At 49.5% G+C, this 14530-nt stretch overlaps 1 protein-coding gene across 4 annotated transcripts in view; it reads left to right on the top strand.

The window, feature by feature from the left end:
- The window catches only part of Bcl2l1 (BCL2 like 1), a 51724-nt gene extending 39544 nt beyond the window's left edge, over positions 1-12180 (top strand). For all 4 annotated transcript variants that reach the window (XM_021155074.2, XM_029471115.2, XM_021155070.3 and 1 more), the window contains exon 3: positions 10561-12180. In XM_021155074.2, coding sequence (XP_021010733.1) covers positions 10561-10698 — 138 coding nt within the window. In that variant the 3' untranslated portion in view covers positions 10699-12180. The remainder of the gene's footprint in view (positions 1-10560) is intronic.
- The last annotated feature ends 2350 nt before the right edge of the window (positions 12181-14530 follow it).

Consider the following 14530-nt stretch of genomic DNA (forward strand, 5'->3'; position numbering starts at 1 on the left):
GAATGCCCCTAAAAGGACCCAAATGAGTTCCTTTCTTCCTCTTCCCAGTAGCCCTTCCTTTCAGAATCCCTGTGATGGGATCTCTTTCACTTATTTGTTTGTTTGAGGTTTTTTTTTTTTTTTTTTTAATGTATGAGTGTGTTTTCCATGCATATAGGTCTGTGCATTCTCTATGTATGTGTCTGGTACCCTTGGGGGTCAGAGGAGGACATTGGATTTGGAGTTATGTATTGCTGTGAACCAACATGTGGGTGCTGGGAGCTGAGCCATCTCTCTAGCCCCTCCTTCACTTTATAGGTAGGGAAACACCAGACAGGGGAGTGGACTTATCTCAAGCTAACTAACTAGCAATGGAGCTGAGAAGAAAAACCCATCCTGCCCAGCATTGAGAGAGGCTGAGTATGACTGAGGGGAAGGAGGCAGGAGAAGCTGCTGTGGACCCCATTTGTTCCAACACAGTGCAGAAGATGCCATTTATTATTATTATTACATGTATTTATCTGGTGGGGCACAGGTGCTACAGCACATTTATGGAAGTTGGCTCTCTCCCATTGTGTAGGTTCTGGGGTTCAAACTCAGGTTATCAGACATGGGCAACAACACCTTTACCTGCAAAGCCATCTCACTGGCCCCCAGAGTGCCGTGGATTTGTGTGCTTGTGTGCTTTCTTGCTTGTTTTGAGACAGGGGTCTTACTATACATCTTGGCTGGCCTGGAACTCAGTATATAGACTAGGCTGGCCTCTAGCTCAAGGATCTCCTGCTTCTGCCTCCCAAGTTCTAGGACTGATGTTGTGTACTCAGAGAAGATGTCTTTTGTAGTACTTTCCCATATGCTTCCCAGCCTTGTGCACGCTCCTCTGAGGACCTGGGTCTGGAGAGCGCCAGGTTCCTGCCTAGTTGCTTGATATTGCAAGGCCTTCCTGTGGTGCTGCCAAGAACGAGGAGAATGAAGAGGGAACCAACTCGACTTCAGCACCTTCGCTGGGCCAAGCACCAGCCTAGGCCCAGAGACCAGAAGTTATGGTTAAATGGAAAAAGTGAGCAGATGGCTTCCTTGAAGATGGTCCCTATGAGCCTAAGAGTAGGAGAAAGCTGGGCTGAAAGACCAGTATGCCAAAGAACCTGAGGAAGAAAATATGGCACGTGAGGAGAGAAACAGCCTGGTCCTGGTTGAGGATAAGGACACACACACACACACATTCGTCATGGGAGACTCAAACTGTGCCTTGGCTAATAATGAATCTAACACTAGTTGTTCCTAACATTTCCTCAGAGTTGACTGTGTGTCATGATTTGCATATGTGGTGGTGAATCCTTGTAGTAATCTGAATTGAGGTCATTTTTTTTATCCCATTCATAGATAAGATGTTCAGAATTAAACATCTTAGTCTACTTGCCAAACTTGCTGGCTATGTGCGTACTCTGCTCTGACAGCCTAGCTTGGTGGGAAGTAAGTCAGCCTTATTCTTATCCAGGAAGCACCTCCAGTTCACATGTGAAGAAACACTCAGACAGGAAACTAGCCCTGGCCAAGGAAGCCTGGCAAAGTTGCTTCTGTCCATAGCTACCTTCCTTGGCAGCTGGAACAGCAAAGATGAGAACAGATCCAGATCTTTGGATAAGTAGAAGTGCTCGCTCCCTAAAAGAATGGTTTTCCAGCCAAATGTACAGTGCTCTATACAGAAAGGAGAGACTGCCATGGAATGACTGTAACCTCCTGCTGATGTAGATCATATACATGGGACAAACTCTGTGTGATCATGGCCGTCTATCTCTTACTCCATCAGAGAGATGGTAATGTTGGGGGACCTCATGCAAAGGTGGATTGAAATGTTAATTGATTCTAAGGCTGGAGTGACAGATGGCTCATCAGAGGACCAGGGTTCTCTTCTTAGCACCTAGATCCAGGGAGCCAGTCACACAGTCACACACAGGTCACTCTCGAGGCCTGAGTGTCCTTCTGGCCCAGAACATGGGGAGACTAGAGCATTGTTATCATCTACTTGAGAGTGAATAGAAAGTCACCATGCTTGAGATGAGAGGACTGAGTTGAGAAAAGAGGCCTCACAAAGCATGCTGCACTGCCCAGAGCAATGATTTGCTGGGCTCTAAAACCAGGCTACTAGGATTCACCATCACCTGAGATGTGTGACATGACCTTGGGGACATATGCTTCTTTAGTCCTGTGTTGTCTGTGACATGAAGAGTAAGAACAGCATTTACTCTTCAGGATTTTGTTTGGTTTCGTTGTTGAGAATGTCATATGTAGTCCTGGCTGGCCTGGAGCTCACTATATAGACCATGCTGTCCTCAGACTCATGGCAGCCGTGACTCAGAGTTGATGCTGGGATTACAGCATGCCTTGCACTCCTCGTGGCTGTTATGAGGCCTGGGTGATTTCTTAAACTCAAGACATTGGTCTAGTGCATACTGGTTGTCATGTCACCTGCCCTCTGGGAGTAGGTGGTTGCAAACTCTATTGAGCAGGTCTGCCCCAGAGAACGCTTGTGATGCTCTCCTGGTGCCCATCTGAGTAGGCTGTTTCAAAGCTGGCCAGATGGAAGGCCTCCCTTGCTCTGCCGGATGCTTCTCCATTCCCCAGTGAGGTGTTATCTCCTCCCTGCACAGCCGCTTCCTGTTCTGAGAAATGAGCACATCTGTCAGGCTCCTCTTCTTAGAACTAATGGTGGGGGAAGGGGAAGGAGAAAAGAGGTTGACAGATGACCAACAGAGTTAAAGGAAGATGTGAAAATGTCCCCAAAGATTCCCTGAAGCTCACATGGCCTCAGCCACATAGACCGTCAGCCAGGATGCAGTCAAAAGATCACCTTGTTTCACTGAGCATTTGCAGCCCCTAGTGGCAACACTGCCCCTGGCTGCCTCTGCTCCCACCCCACTGATGTGCCTGTCTAGAGCACCCGCATCCAGGTCTCTGTTCCTCAGGGTAGAGGAGAGATCATTTCCCTCGCATCACACAAGTCAACAGCTCCCCCGGGAGTGCCAGGGGAAGTGGATTCCAGCCACAAGCCTCACTCCTTCTGAGCTGCTGCCTGCACTCCTGCGGAGAGAGATAAGGACTCTGTGTGTCACCCCTTCCCCCACTGCCTCCCAGGGATCTTCTAACTAGGTCTCATTTGTCTACTCAGCTGGAAGAAACTGAGGCTAGGAGCAGGTGACTCTGCAAATGACTTACAATCTATCCACACAAGACCATGCCAAGGCCAGGGACAGGCACACTGCCACCATTTCTTGCGAGGTGTCACTTTGAGGAGCCCCTTCCTCTTCTCCACCCACATCTTTCCTGAAATAACTGATCAGGAAGGAAGCAGTGGGCACAGGCCTGGTGGCTTTCCAGAGTCACCCAGGAGGAAGGAAGCACTGTCTGGCACAGGGGCTTGCTTGTTCCTCACTGAAGCCAGGATGAGGTTTCACTTTCCCTGGTTCTCATCATGTCCTCTCCCTGGGGCTCCTCTCAACTGACTGGATGGGACTCTTTCATTTGGCTGATAGCTTTAGACCACCATACTCTCTTTGAAGGACCCAGACCCTGACCATGGCCTAGAATATGGGTTTTGTTGCCTGACACTTTGGGCTTAAACTACCCTACCCACTTTGGCAAGGTCTCTTAATGACTCTGAGCCACAGTTTACTTTCCTCTTCCCTTCGCAGAGGTACACGAGCATGGCTCATTATCAGGGCAGCAGAAGGTCTATTGTTTGGAAATTGAGAAGAGCCCAGCCTAATTGTTGCTTCAGATATGTAGGCTTCAAGTGGGCAACAAGTGGTACCCAGTGGCAGTATGTGGGGACAGCTGATGAGCTGACCTATAGAAAGGGCAGATCAGCACCTCACAAGAGGACATCAGAATGAATAAAAACCCCAAACCCATCACCACTTATATAAGGATCTTGAGTGACCTAGAACTTCCACATTCACATTTGCAAGGGTTATTAAAAATGCCTTGAACATTAAACACAAGTTTTCATTCATTTATCTACAGTAGAGACCTTTATAGGACCTGCCACATTCCAAATACAGTGCCAGGCTCTAGAGATAACAGGTCAGAAGCAATGGGGGAGACAGGACAAAGAATCATCTTTCAAGTGAATTGGAGCATAGATGGTTGGGGAATATGGGCTACCAGAGGTAAAGTGCTCAGACTGGCACATACACGATAAAGGACCAGAACCGGTGACCCGGGTCTGTAATTCCAGCCATTTGGAAGGCTGAGGCAGAAGCATCTCAAGCTTCTGGGTAGTCTTTGCTGCAGGTAAAGTTCAAGGCCAACCTGGGCAACACAGTCAGACCCCATCTCTTAAACAGAGTGCCGAGAATGTGCGGCTCTATGGAGAGCACTTGTCTAGCATGGGTTCAGTCCTGAGTACTGCAGCCAGCTGTCACATAGGGCTTTCTTCTTACTTCTTAACAAATGAAACCAGACACTAGAAACCAGAGAGATGAGTAACTTTGCTCATGATCACACTTGGGAAGAAGGAAGTGTGGATACAGGTGAGAGAGAAAAGGGAAGAGAGCTGCATTCAGGTTGGGACTATACTCAGCCTCTGGTGAGCCCCTGCCCTCCCAGACATCATGTCACCATGACGTCTTTGGTGTCGTAGTTAGTTGAGGAGGGAAGTTGAGTCATTCAGTTAGCTGCCTTTGGGCAGAAATCTGTCTAAAAGTCAGTCTACACCTGATTAGGTGAGCTAGGTTTCAAGGTCTGGCTTAGGCTTGGTCCTGCTTGCATTCTGTCCCAAGACTGATAGGGGAGACCAGCACAAAGATAGGGGCTTCCCTTCTCTATCCTGCCAAGATCTTTGTGCCTTTAGAATTTCTGGTGGAACCTGATTTTTTTTTTTTTTTAGTGCTACCCATAAAATTGAAGACATTAAGTATGCCAAGCAAGTGCTCTGTCACTGAGCAACATCCAAGGCCCTGGGAACATGCTCTTTTGCACCTAAGGCATTTTAGCCCTCCCCTGGCTGGCACTGGCCCATCATCGGGGCCTCCTCAACTTTCCTGATGACTCTACCCATAGCAGATACTCCCACTCTTGCTTCTAAGCCCCATGGTCTATGAAATGACCTTACTGTTTTTTGTGATACTTTCTTTTCCTTTTTCTTACTTTTTTATATTATTTCATTTGTATGGGTGTTTTGCTTGAATTACATTTGTGCACCACATGTATGTAGTACCAGCAGAGGCCAGAGAGCACATCAGGTCCTCTGGAACTAGAGTCACCTTACATATGGTTATAAGGCTCTGTGTGGCTGCTGAAAAGGGCAAAGCTGTCCTCTGACTGACTGTCCTCTGGAAGGGCAGTCGGTGCTCTCAACCACCAAGTCCCTCGCCAGCCTCCACTCCACCACCTTCTCTTGTCTTTCAAACCTTCCCTCAAGAATCTCTTGGGTCTGGAAAGATAGCTTAGCAGTTAAAAGTACTGACTGCTCTTCCAGGGGTCCTCAGTTCAATTCCCAGCAACCACACGGTGCCTCATAACCATCTGTAATGGGATCTGATGCCCTCTCTTGGTGTATCTGAAGACAGTAACAGTGTACTCACATACATAAAATAAATACATAAATAAATCTTGGAAATAAAAAAAAGAATCTCTTTACTTTTATACTAAATCCCTTCCCATAAAATTAGAATAGTATAATGAAATACTGTTTTTATGCACTGTGTATAACCACAGTTAGAATAGCTACGAATTTTTCACAGGGCCCCTTTAGAGGTAATCTCACTACTGCTAAGAATGTACTAGAACATAAAACATCTGGAAGTCCTGTTTACTGCCTATCTCCAGGACTGGCCTTGAAGCATGGTAGTTGCTCTGTGAACGTTAGTGATGTAACTGGAAGTGTAGAGACCCTGGGACACAGAGAGAAGTTGGCTGCAGAGTTGGGAGGAAGTAAGCAGGGAAGAGGGAACTCCACAGTGGATTTCGTGGGCTGGTTGAGGAAGAAAGTTTTGAAGAACTGGGCCACGGTGGTGGCGCACACCTTTAATCCCAGCACTCAGGAGGCAGAGGCAGGCGGATTTCTGAGTTTGAGGCCAGCTTGGTCTACAAAGTGAGTTCCAGGATAGCCAGAGCTATACAGAGAAACCCTGTCTGGAAAAAAATTAGAGAAAGAAAGAAAGGAGGGGGCGGGGAGGAAAAAGTTAGTTTTGAAGAGGGAGTGGAGACTAGACTGTCAGGCCCCTCAGTGTATGTGGCCATGACTACTGGAAACTCTGTGATGTTGGAAGGAAAGACCTTTAGATGGGTCCTAGACTGGACTTCTGGAGTGAAAGTTAGGAAAACTGGAGTCTGACTGAGGCTGGGCTCTACTCCAAACCTGCTGTGGGTTGGCCTTGTGAATTTGTTGTGCTTGGTGGGAGTCTATGACTATTGGGTAGGTCATTAGCATTGTGTCCCCAGCCACACTGTACTCCACACACAGGCAGCAGGCAACGCCACGGGATTTCTCTCTCTTCACTTTAGCCCATGCTGAGTCCAGCGGACCTTGGGCCTGGGGTTCCTGGGAGTATTTATGACTTCAGTCCCCTGTCCACTTCGTAGTAAAATCAGTGGGAGCCCTGAGGAGCAGTGGAGGCTTATCTTTGCTTTTCCAGACCTAAGAGCGCAACAGTCCTGTTTATTTACCCAAAGCAGCCGCCCGCTGAGAAAATGGCTGTTTGTTTCCAAGTATGTCGTGTGAACCTGGGCTAAATATACCCACACCACAGCTTCTCCAGCCCCCGCCCCGGGAACAGCACGCCCCATTCTGCTCCGTTCTCTGCAAAAGCCACTACCAGGATCCACGCCCTTGAAAGCCCTACTGCCGTCAGGAGAAGGAGCTCTGAGCAAGAACACCCTGGCCAAGAATGCAGCTTAGGAACAGAAACAGGAGTGGTCGGTGCCTTGTTCTCTGTGTCCCCTCCTCCCTGGAATGACTGTTCCTGGACAGTGAACGCTTTGTGCCTTCGTGGGGACAAGGCCTGTTTACTCCAGCCCAGCCCCAGTGCCGAAAATTTCCTGTGGCTGTCAGTCACTCTACTTCAGGAAAGTTCCAGGGCGGGAGCCAGGCTCTGTGTTTTGGCAACCACCCCAGTGTCCCTGATTCCTTGTGGCCCCTTGAGATAACCAAGTCTTCTTTCTTTAGCTGTGGCCTCTTTTCTTCCCACAGCCCAGGACTCTATTCATTCTTCGTTTTGTTGCTTTACCTGGGCCTACTTAACTGGCTGGCCTCAAACTCCGCATGTATCTGAGGATGACCCTGAACTTCTCAACTTCTTGCCTCCATCTCCCTCATGCTGGAGTTCTAGACATGCGCCACCATACCAGTTATATGTAGGGTATCAGGAACCTAAGGCTTCATGCGGGCTAGCCAGACACTCTACCAACTGTGCTACATCCTCAGTCTTCCTAAGTTTTCTGGTTTGCCAAGGCGAATAGGGACTGACCAGGATGGATGAAACAAAGGCACAGCTAGCCACTGCTTTCTGCCCAGGGCTTGGCTCTGCCGCCTTTGCCTTAAAACCCTATGGTACTGTGAAAGGTCTCCCATTTCCAACAGATGGAAACTGGAACAGCAGGCACTCTGATTTACTAAAGATGGACCTCAGGGCCTCACACATGCCACGTATTGTATAGGACACAGCAGCCCTGTCCTGTGAAGGCAGGCCATCCCTGCAGGCTGGCACCATTCTACTACCTGTTAGTTAATGTGTTCCAAGCCTTAAGCACCAGACGTCTTACCTCGGTTGGGAAATGAGACTCTCACCTACCTCTGAGGGCCCTACGGGAAGATGGAGCAATAGCTGGGGCTTAGCAGACGTGCAGTGTATTTGTTCTCCTTGTATGCAGTCATGTGTTGCTCAACTTCCCAGGGATGAACTCAAAACTATGTCACCAGGCCACTTTGTTGTGAAGATCAGAGTGTACTTACAAATGTAGAGGGTAATACAAGAGAATATGATGCAGCAAAGAGAGATGGCAAAACCAGGAGGGGTTGAATGTTAGCACCAGCCTAACTTACCATCTGTGTGTCGTGAGCTTTCTCTGCCAGACCCTTTTCTAAGTACAAGACAGGATCTCAGCTCCCAACTAGACATACCTAGTACAGGAGGCAAATTGTAGCAAAATAGAATGTATGCTGTGGCCATGAGAAGTGCTGAGGAGTTGGGTGTGGCTACCTGTAACCTTAGTGCTGAGGCAGGAGGATTGAGAATTCTGGGTCCTGTCTCTGGAAAAGGAGTGGAAGAGGAGAGGAGAAAGAAAAGAACATAGTATGCTGAGAAAAGGACCTATAGCAAGGTTGGGGTGGGCACAAGTGTGGATGCTCTAGACAGTGTGGTCACAAAGACACCATATAGGCAGCGTAGGGGGCAGAGAGTGTTAGGATATTTGAACCTTTTTCTAGTTAGTGTGGCACAGCCCTTGGCACACACCTTTAATCCCTCTCGCTGGAACACAGACACGCTCTTATTTCACACCTTTAATACCAAACAACGAAAGTAAAATTAGTTTGTAGAAGGAAGCGCCCATGTTTGAAAGTGATGTCTAGTTGAGTGGCAGACACAGTGACAAATCAGGTAAAGATTTGACAGAATAAGATATGCCTAACTCAGCCGGGCGTGGTGGCGCACGCCTTTAATCCCAGCACTTGGGAGGCAGAGGCAGGCGGATTTCTGAGTTCGAGGCCAGCCTGGTCTACAAAGTGAGTGCCAGGACAGCCAGGGCTACACAGAGAAACCCTGTCTCGAAAAACCAAAAAAAAAAAAAAAAAAAGATATGCCTAACTCTCACAAGATGAAAGGGAAGGGAAGCTACTAAGGGAGAGACAGTACAGGAAAAGAGAGTTCCTGCAGAGCAGGACAGTAGAGTTGAGAAGGAGGAGGCTGCTAGAGTTAGTTTGAGGCCAGGTAGAGCAATTCAGAGGCCAAGAGAGAAGCCAGATTGAATCAGTCAGCTGGGAGAGGAATCTGAGCCAGAACAGCTGAGTTGAACCAGCCAGCCAAAGTTCAGGAAGAACAACAAAGGATGAGCTTATTCAGCAGCAAATCTCAGAGGCTGAAAACATTCTAGGTCTAGATTAGATGGTATGGAGACTAGAATCTTCCAGGACAAGGCTTAGGTTAGCAGACAGAGACAGTAAGCCTCCCAGACAACAATTACAACAGGCCAATAAAAGTTACTTTTACAAGAGAGACTCACTGGTCTACAGCTATGGGGAGGGAGGCAGACAGCTCTGGTGTGAGGACACCTTGGGAGGACGAAGAGTTTGGAGAGTCGGATGTGTTGTGAGCAGAAAGGACTTACCATCTGCTTGCTGCTTCTGGTTCTCTAAGTGGATGAGGAGGAGCCATAAGGGCTCATGGCTCACTACTGCTTCTTCAAAAGCATCATAAATACTGATCTTTTTGAGTCAGTCTGCTCAGAGCTTGTGCCATCCTACTGCTAGGTACCAGGATGCAAAGATGCCCCATTCAGTACTGAGGAAGCCGCTAGAGTGGGGACTGTGTTCAGTGTGCAGTAACCTGGCCAGTCGACAGTGACCTGGTCAGTGTTTTTAAGCAGTTTTCTCTGCAGTGCATGGTGGTGGGGTGGGTTATCAGAAGATAAGAAATGGACCAGGCTGCATCCTGAATGAGCACACTGGGAGGTGGGGCCCTGAGCCCCTGGAGATGGAAGTCTTATCAGGGAGCCTCCACCTAGCCAACTGAGACCAGATGGAGACTGACAGACCCCCATAGAAGCAATAGCATGGGCTCTAACATCAACATTTAATTCCACAGACATATGCTCAACACTTATTTCTAGGGGCCAAGTACCAAGTTTGGATTCTGTTTGTATCAGTGACCTAGTATGGTGACCTTAATCAGGTTCCTTGCTTCTCAAAAGTCCCAGCTGCCTGAGAAAGAGCCTTGCTGGCCTCAAGGCTATCGTGTCCATGTGCTGGCTGTCCCACTGAGTCATGTACTCTTCTGATGACTAAGCTTCGTGGCAGAGAGCATTCCTCCTTGGTACAAGACTGACAGCCCTGGGGTGGGAACAGAAATGGCCTCTCTGTGTCCATGTTGAATGTTCTGCTATGCTCTCCCCACCTACTAGCCAGCTCTGGCTGAGGTCTCTTTACAAGGGGAAGAATCTCCTGTCTGAACGAACGTCCCAAGACCACTAACTGAGTGCCCCAGTGAAACCGCTCTGAGAACCCCCCCTCCTTGTAGTCTAGTAATGGGCAAGCCAGAGCCTGACAGTCGTCTTGGTGTCCACTCAGCCTCTAGTGCTGTGATGACACCCTATGTGCCACCTCCTGCATGCCCCTGTCTCCTAGTAGTCCCTGCTGGTGTTCCCTCCAAGCTGTCTGTTGCTTCTTAAGGCATAACACACTCTCTGCACCTGTGTTCTCAGCAGTAAGCCGGGTTGGTCTTCCCCAGCTGGGCTTCAGAAGGTCAGCTTTAACCTTTTCTCTAACCATGGTGGGCACTAGTGCTGTGACATGGAGATGACCCTTTCTGCCCATTCTGTGCAAAGATTCACACAGTGTCTATCTTTCCTTCTCTGTCCCTATAGGACACTTTTGTGGATCTCTACGGGAACAATGCAGCAGCCGAGAGCCGGAAAGGCCAGGAGCGCTTCAACCGCTGGTTCCTGACGGGCATGACTGTGGCTGGTGTGGTTCTGCTGGGCTCACTCTTCAGTCGGAAGTGACCAGACACTGACCGTCCACTCACCTCTCACCTCCCACCCTGCCCCCACCACAACTCTCTCTTCAGCCACCATTGCTACCAGGAGAACCACTACATGCAACTCACGCCCCTTGCCCTATCACAGGGTTGGGCCTAGATGGAGTCCCCTGCAGTTAGCTTTCTAGGATCTACCACACTTCTGTGAAAGCCACCTTCCCCCCACATCTCAGTTCCCTTGACCTCAAAATTCACAAGGTTTTCCCCTAAACCAGCTCCTTGGAGGCTGGTAGGAGCAGGGAGGGGTGTGTGAGGGAGGAGAGCCTGTCTTGTTGGTGGGACCCTATTTACCCCTGAGCCTCTCGGGAATGCTTTTCCAGCAGGGAGCTCTTCCCCTGAAGGAGACTAGCTTGCCTTGGTTTTGATGTGTGTGGCCTCAGACTTGATCATTTCCCATCCCGCTGTGTCTCTGGGTCTCCCTCCTCCTTCCCATCTCCACCCCCCAAGAGCCATTGAGTGAGGTGCTTTTAGCCCTTTTGACTAACTAGAAATCCAGGCTGCTTGGGATAATGAGACAAGGACCAGAACCTCCTCCCCACCTGTGGCCTGGCCAAAGCCCCCACTTGTGGTCTGAATGTTCTCCTGAGGCCTCTGGCTAGAGTCTAGCCCCACCCAGGAGGAGGGGCTTAGCTGCTGAAAGTCCACCTTGCTAGAGCTAGGGTGGCTCTTGCAGCTTAGCATCCCCCCAAGATCCTTGACCACCCCTCCCCTGGCTCCCATGACCATGACTGAGGGACCAATGGGCCCAAGATAGGTGCCCCAGAGCTGTTAATGACTTCAGCTGCCTCACTTCCTGCAAGATTGGCCTGTGGCATCTTTGCCTTGGGTGTTGGCCACAGGGTCAAGGGACTCTGGCCTCAGCCCAGAAGTGAGGGGAAGCTAAACAGAGCAGCTGTGGGAGCCCCGGGGGCTTCCCTACCTCAGGCAGGAAGGGCAGGAAGAAGAGCCTGGCGCCCAGGCAAGGGGGACGGCAAGGGCCTGTCTTTGTGTTCTGCCCCCACCTAGCCTGGGCAGCAGGGCTGCCAAGGTCAAAATGGCCTGGCCAGGAGCCCTTCAGGCCTCTCTCTCCTCTGTCCACCCTTGGCCTGTCTCATCCCTGTGGGTCCCAGCTCAGCTCTGGCCACCCCGGGCTCTCTGCTGTACATATTCGAGACTAGTTTTTATTCCTTGTGAAGATGATATACTATTTTTGTTAAGCGTGTCTGTATTTATGTGTGAGGAGCTGCTGGCTTGCTGTGCGCGTGGCCGTGGAGAGCTGGTGCCCAGAGACTGACAGCCTGATGCTCCCTCCCTGCCCTTGCCTGGGGAAGCCCACCAGGGGTCCTGGCTTCTGAGGGGCACCTGTCCCTCCTCTCCCCTCACCCTACACTTGTTCCAGCTCTTTGAAATAGTTTGTGTGAAGGTGAAAGTGCAGTTCAGTAATAAATGGTGTCTGTGACTCTGTGAACCACAGCCTCGGCTCTGCGCCGCATGGGTAAGGGGGAAACTGCTGGGCTCTGGCTCTGCTGCCTGGGATGGGGTGGCTTACCAAGTTCCTTCAACCCCAGACTTCTTTCTGGTCTCCACATTTCTGTACATTACTGGGAGAAGTGGTGTTAATTGAGCATGCTAAGAGCTGACATTCTGGTGAGCCCAATAGTCACAGTTGCTGGACAAGAGTTTTCCTGAGCCCTGTTGTAGCATAGGTCTGCCTTTTTAAGACTAGCGGAGAAGATAGGTGTAGACTATGGTGCTGGTTGACTTAGGGCTTTCGTGAGAAAGCCAGTATCTTCTGGCAAGACGTGATGACAGATTTGAGGGTAAACTGACCAAATCTGAGGTAACGTTATTAAGATAGGTCTCAAGAGTTTCATATGAATTAGAGATGGCTCTAGAGAAAAGATGACGCTTTAGGGCTGGAGCAGTGGCTCAGAGGTTGAATGTTTGCTGCACAGACCTGAGGACCAGAATTTAGATTAATACGCTGAGGATTCCCCCAAATACATGGAATTCTAGTACCAAGGGATGTGATACCCTCTCTGAACTCTGCCTGTATGCAAGCATATGTGCCCTCACACATGTGCATATCTATTCAGACATAAGCTAGGCATAGAGGCACACTTCTTTAATCCCCAGCACTTGGGAGGCAGAAGTAGATGGATCGCTGTGAACTTGAGGACAGCCTGATCTACATAGTGAGTTCCAAGACAGCCAGAGTTATACAGAGAAACCCTGTCTCAAGTAAAGGAAGAGGTAGTGACCTTTTTGGAGTTAGTGAGGAATCCTGAATAAAAAGCAATCAGGAGGCTCTGTGTGGGGGAGCACACCTTTGATCCCAGCCTGCAGGGGCGGGAGGGGGGCGGGGGACGGGGACAGAGGCAGCTGGATCTCTTGAGTTTAAGACCAGTCTGGTCTGCATAGAGTTCCAGGCTGTTTTGGACTACATAGTGAGATCTGTCTAGAAGACAAGCACTGTTCAGAGTCCCCACAACTCAAGAGGCTTCCAGGAAATCTGAGGTTTGAGCAATGAGGAAGAGTTAACTAAGAGTCAGGTCTTTCTTTGGACTGAACGAAAACTACCATGTCTGGCTCTGAGCAGCCTTGTGTTTAGAAGCCAGATTGGCTCTTGGTGGGGGATATGGACTTGGCCCTGGTCAGGAAACATATGAGCTCCTAAATCTCTCTAGATGCTATGAGAACCTTTTAGAAGGAAGCTGTGGAAAACCCCAGAGACCAGTAAGAGGCCATTGGCTATTATTACTCTGAACTTAGGGGTGTGTGCTCTGGGACACCATAGACCTTATGACACTGCCTACTGCTCCTGAATGACAGCATTCCTCTTGGAGAAATGGGCATATGGTAGGGTCCCTCACACTATTTGGTCACAATTGAATGGGATGACCCCAGCATCAGGCAGCCAAGCCTCCATGGCAAGGAAGTGCTACTTTCAAGTTTGATGTTGCTATTGCTGGAGGTAGAGGCCGCCCCCCCCCCACCCCCCATTAGATGGTTTGTTTTCTGAGCAGGCTTAACTGCCTCCAGTGACTTCATAATGGCGCCTGAAAGCCACCTCAACCCATAGGGCTTTTGCTCAGTGCCAGAGACTTGTAACTCGGGCAGGACAGCTTTGCCCAGTGTCTTCCCACCTTGCTCTGATCACTAAAGGACTTCTGCGTCTCCCATCACTGGGGTATGGAGCTACCTGACTCTCCTGGGCCTCTCAGCATTTTCCCACGGAAGCCTCCTGCCGCCCACTCACCTCTCCCTCTCACAGCAGCAGGCTGTCAGTGCTGGCTGTGGTGGCTGCTCCCTCCCCCAACTCCCCAGTCCCTGCTCCCTATCTTAGCCACTCAAGGACCCTCTCCAGACTCTCCATGTGCTTCCAGAGCATCTTTCAGATAGACAAGTATACATATATAAAACATGCTTTGATCCTACAGCCTTTTGGGGGGCATTTTTTTTTAAGATTTATTTTTATTATATATAAGTACACTGTAGCTGTCTTCAGACACTCCAGAAGAGGGAGTCAGATCTCATTACGGATGGTTGTGAGCCACCATGTGGTTGCTGGGATTTGAACTTTGGACCTTCGGAAGAGCAGTCGGGTGCTCTTACCCACTGAGCCATCTCACCAGCCCTTGGGGGGCATTTTTTGTCTACCTTATTTCTGAGATAGGACCTCACTATGTAGCCCAGGTTATCCTTGAACAGATTCTCTTCCCCAAGTGCTGGGATTACAAGCAAATGCTACAAATGGTGAGCATAAGTAGCCTTCTGTTTTCTTCTGTATAACTTGTCAAAGGCGCAGTAGCCACACG

This window comes from Mus caroli, unplaced genomic scaffold (genome assembly GCF_978045245.1).
Source record: "Mus caroli unplaced genomic scaffold, Mus_caroli_1 scaffold_2, whole genome shotgun sequence".
NCBI classification, from domain to species: Eukaryota; Metazoa; Chordata; class Mammalia; order Rodentia; family Muridae; genus Mus; species Mus caroli.